This window comes from Salvelinus sp. IW2-2015, unplaced genomic scaffold, assembly GCF_002910315.2.
Source record: "Salvelinus sp. IW2-2015 unplaced genomic scaffold, ASM291031v2 Un_scaffold1828, whole genome shotgun sequence".
In the NCBI taxonomy this organism is placed as follows: Eukaryota; Metazoa; Chordata; class Actinopteri; order Salmoniformes; family Salmonidae; genus Salvelinus; species Salvelinus sp. IW2-2015.
In genome coordinates, this window is record NW_019943199.1 from 169516 (window position 1) to 173887 (window position 4372).

General features: G+C 48.1%; 1 protein-coding gene and 1 long non-coding RNA gene across 2 annotated transcripts in view; one reads left to right on the plus strand and one right to left on the minus strand.

Moving 5' to 3' along the window:
* The window catches only part of LOC139024736 (uncharacterized), a 5406-nt gene extending 5173 nt beyond the window's left edge, over positions 1-233 (plus strand). The window contains exon 2 of the long non-coding RNA XR_011476092.1: positions 56-233. This is a non-coding gene — a long non-coding RNA (uncharacterized lncRNA). The remainder of the gene's footprint in view (positions 1-55) is intronic.
* A 2312-nt stretch (positions 234-2545) lies between these two features.
* The window catches only part of LOC112072128 (tyrosine-protein kinase receptor UFO), a 7886-nt gene continuing 6059 nt past the window's right edge, over positions 2546-4372 (minus strand). Inside the window, exon 2 of the mRNA XM_024139550.2 lies at positions 2546-3385. Coding sequence (XP_023995318.1) covers positions 2950-3385 — 436 coding nt within the window. The 3' untranslated portion in view covers positions 2546-2949. The remainder of the gene's footprint in view (positions 3386-4372) is intronic.

Sequence of the window (4372 nt, forward strand, 5' to 3'; positions counted from 1 at the left end):
CTTAAAGTTACCCTCAGGGACCAGAACCAAGACAGTAAAGACCAGTTCCCCTCAGAACAGACCAAACAGTAAAGACCTATTCCCCCCAGACAGTAAAGACTAGTTCCCCTCAGACAGACCAGACATAAAAGACTATTACCCCCAGACAGTAAAGACTAGTTCCCCTCAGACAGACCAGACAGTAAAGACTAGTTCACCCCTCCAGACCAGACCAGACAGTAAAGACTAGTTCCCCTCAGACAGACCAGACAGTAAGACCTAGCTTCCCCTCCGACAGACAGACAGTAAAGACTAGTTCCCCTCAGACAGTAAAGACTATGCTCCCCTCAGACAGACCAGACAAGTAAAGACTAGTTCCCCTCAGACAGACCAGACAGTAAAGACTAGTTCCCCTCAGACAGACCAGACAGTAAAGACTAGCTCCCCTCAGACAGTAAAGACTATTCCCCTCAGAACAGTAAAGACTAGTTCCCCTCAGACAGACCAGACAGTAAGACTAGTTCCCTAGACAGCTCAGACAGTAAGACTATTCCCCTCAGACAGACCGACAGTAAAGACTAGTCCCCTCAGACAGACCAGCAGTAAAGACTAGATTCCCTCAGACCAGACCAGCAAAGCTAGTTCGACAGACCAGACTAGAGCAGTTCCCTGAAGACGCTAAAGACTAGGTTCCTGACCAACCCATTAGCAACACATTAGCAAGCCTTGTCCCACACAACTCGCATGCAGGACAATCATCAGTACCAAGCATAAAGTACCTGCCATATAGTTGATCTACACACACGCTCACCAGCTAAACACCTGCCAATAGTGATCTACACAGTACCAGCTCAGAACCCTCGCATTAGTGATCTACACAAGTACCAGCTAAAACCCTGCCATATAGTGAATCTACACAGTACCAGCTAAGACCCTGCCAATAGTGATCTACCACAGTACCAGCTACGACGCTGCCATACTAATGAAATCTACCAGCTACCCAGCTAACCCTTGCCATAATAGGATCCTACACAGTAACCAGCTAAGACGCCTGCCATCATAGTGATACTACCAACAGTACTCAGCTCAAAGACTCCTGCCATATAGTGACTTACCACAGTACAGCTTAAGACCCTGCAACATATAGTGGATCTACACAGTACCAGTCTACGAACTCCATGTGCACAGCCCAGATGCATATGATCTACACAGTACCAGCTAAGACCCCTGCCATATAGGATCTACCACAGTACAAGCTAAGACATCGACCTATAGTGACTACACAGTAACAGCTAAGACCTCGGACAAAGTATCAACACAGTACCACAGCAAACCTGCCATATAGTGATCTACACAGTACCAGCTAAGAACCTAGCCCATATAGTGATCACACATCTAACGCCAAGCTAAACAGTACCACTAGAACCTGCAATAGTGATCTACACTACAGCTACGACCCCTGCCAAAGTCGATCTACAACAGTACCACTACGACCCTGACCAGATAAGATATCAACCACAGTACCAGCTAAGACCCTGCCATATATGATCTACACAGTACCAGCAACGACCCTCATATAGATGATCTACACAGTACCAGCAAGACCGCTCCATATAGCAATCTACAACATACCAGCTACGACCCTTGCCATATAGTGATCTACACAGTACCAGCTAAGACCCTGCCATATAGTGATCTACACAGTACCAGCTAAGACCCTGCCATATGAGTGATCTACACAGTACCAGCTACGACCCTGCCATATAGTGATCTACACAGTTACCAGCTAAGACCCTGCCTGCCGTAAAGTGTGTTACAGTATACAGTGGCAACTCAGAGCTATAATACTGATTATGTCCAGCTAACTGAAGAAACCGTCCAGCAAGTATTGGAGCAGAGGACTAATCATAGAATGTATGGGACTCATACAATGTGAATGGCCCTGCAGGTGGTAAGGAGACCATTATAATGAATGAGCCTGCAGGTGTAAGGAGACATTATAATGAATGGCCCTGACAGGTGGTAAGGAGACATTACAATGAATGGCCCTGCAGGTGGTAAGGAGACCATTATAATGAATGGCCCTGCAGGTGGTAAGGAGACCATTATAAGAATGGCCCTGCAGGTGGTAGGAGAACCATTATAATGATGAGCTGCAGTGGTAAGGAGACCAATTAAATAATGGCTGCAGGTGGTAAGGAGACCATTATAAGAATGGCTCAGTCGTGGTGAGACCATATAATGAATGGCCTGCAGGTGGTAAGTGAGACCATTATAATGAATGGCCCTGCAGGTGTAAGGAGACCATTATAATGAATGGCCCTGCAGTGGTAAGGAGAATTTACAATGAATTGGCCCTGCAGTGGTATAGAGACCATTATAATGAATGAGCCCTGCAAGGTGGTATGAGGAGACCATTATAATGAATGTGTCAGGTAGGTATAAGAACCATTATAATGAATGGCCCTGGCAGGTGGTTAAGGAGCCAATTATAATGAATGGCCCTGCACGGTGGTAAGGAAGCCATTATAATGAAAGGAGGGGAACTAGTCTTTACTGTCTGGTCTGTCTGAGGGGAACTAGTCTTTACTGTCTGGTCTGTCTGAGGGGAACTAGTCTTTACTGTCTGGTCTGTCTGAGGGGTTTCAGGGCCAATAGCCTGTAGACTCATTATGATACGAAGTATGCTTAAGAAGGAGGAGATGTGAGGACGTAGCTATATACATTTTGACAATCCCACTATTTCAATCACAACGTGGAATGCCTAAAGGAGTGTGTATGGGTGTGTGTAGGAGTATGTTTGTGCAAAAAAAGGCTTGCTAAATGATTTGATTGGGATTAAATGGTATTGTCCAGTCTGTCTGTCAAGACTGTGACAGTGACTACCAACAGGAAGGATTGTATAGTTCTGATGGTATTGACCAGTCTGTATTGACTCTGTGACAGTGGTGAGCGTAGAGCCCTTCATCACTACCAGGGTACCCTCCTGGGCCCTCCCCTGTCCTCCTGTACCTCTGCCGTGCTTGTCGGGGTGGAGCAGCCGGAGGGTTGTAGGGTCGTCCCCAGGGGCAGCGTGGCGGAGGAGGAGGACACCAGGTTGAGACTCTCCAGGGAGTCAGAGTGCAGGCGGTTGGTGTCGTGTTGGGGACAGAGGACATAGCGGCTAGGGTGAGTGTGGTGCACCTCCACTGTGGCCACAGAGTCCAAGCCCTTCAGGCCCCCGGCCGGGTCGCGTCCTCCCACGGCTCCCAGCTCCATCGACTCCTCCATGTTGACGTAGAGGATCTCATCTGGGTCCTGGGAGTCCGGCAGGTCCTCGAGCGCCTTCTGCAGCTCCCCGCGTAGAGTCTCAAACAGAGGACGGTCCTTAGGACTCAAGAACCAGCAGGAGAACATCAGGGAATAACTGAAGGAGAGGAGGAAAGAGGAGAGAAGGAGAGGAGAGAGGAGAGAAGGAGGAGATGAGACAGGAGGAGAATAGAGGAGAGAAGGAGAGGAGAGAAGGAGAGGAGAGAAGGAGGGTAGAGAGTAGATAGGAGAGGTTTGGTTACTTCAGCTGAAAGCTAATAACTCAATTTGTAATACTTGATTTAGCTGGAGTTTCACAATTGGGACATTATACAGTTTGAAAAAAAGGTGGTTCCCAACCCTGGTCCTTCAGTACCCCAACAATAACCCTGGTCCTTCAGTACCCCCAACAATAACCCTGGTCCTTCAGTACCCCAACAATAACCCTGGTCTTCAGTACCCCCCGAACCAATAACCCTGTCCTTCGTACCCCAACAATAACCCTGGTCCTTCAGTACCCCCAACAATAACCCTGGTCCTTCAGTACCCCAACAATAACCCTGGTCCTTCAGTACTCCCAACAATAACCCTGGTCCTTCAGTACCCAACATATACCCTGGTCTTCAGTCCCCAACAATAACCCTGGTCCCTTCAGTACCACCAACAATAACCCTGGTCCTTCAGTACCCCAACAATAACCCTGGTTCTTCAGTACTCCCACAATAAGCCCTGGTCCTTCAGTACCCCAACAATAACCTGGTCTTCAGTACCCCAACAATACCCTGGTCCTTCAGTACCCCCAATAACCCTGGTCCTTCAGTAACCCCAACAATAACCCTGGTCTTCAGTACCCCAACAATAACCCTGGTCCTTCAGTACCCCCAACAATAACCCTGGTCCTTCAGTACCCCAACAAACTCCTGGTCCTTCAGTACCCAACAATAACCCTGGTCTTCAGTACCCAACAATAACCTGGTCTTCAGTACCCCAACAATAACCCTGGTCCTTCTATACCCCCCAACAATACCCTGGTCCTTCAGTACCACCAACAATAAACCCTGGTCCTTCAGTACCCCCAACAATAACCCTGGGTCCTTCAGTACTA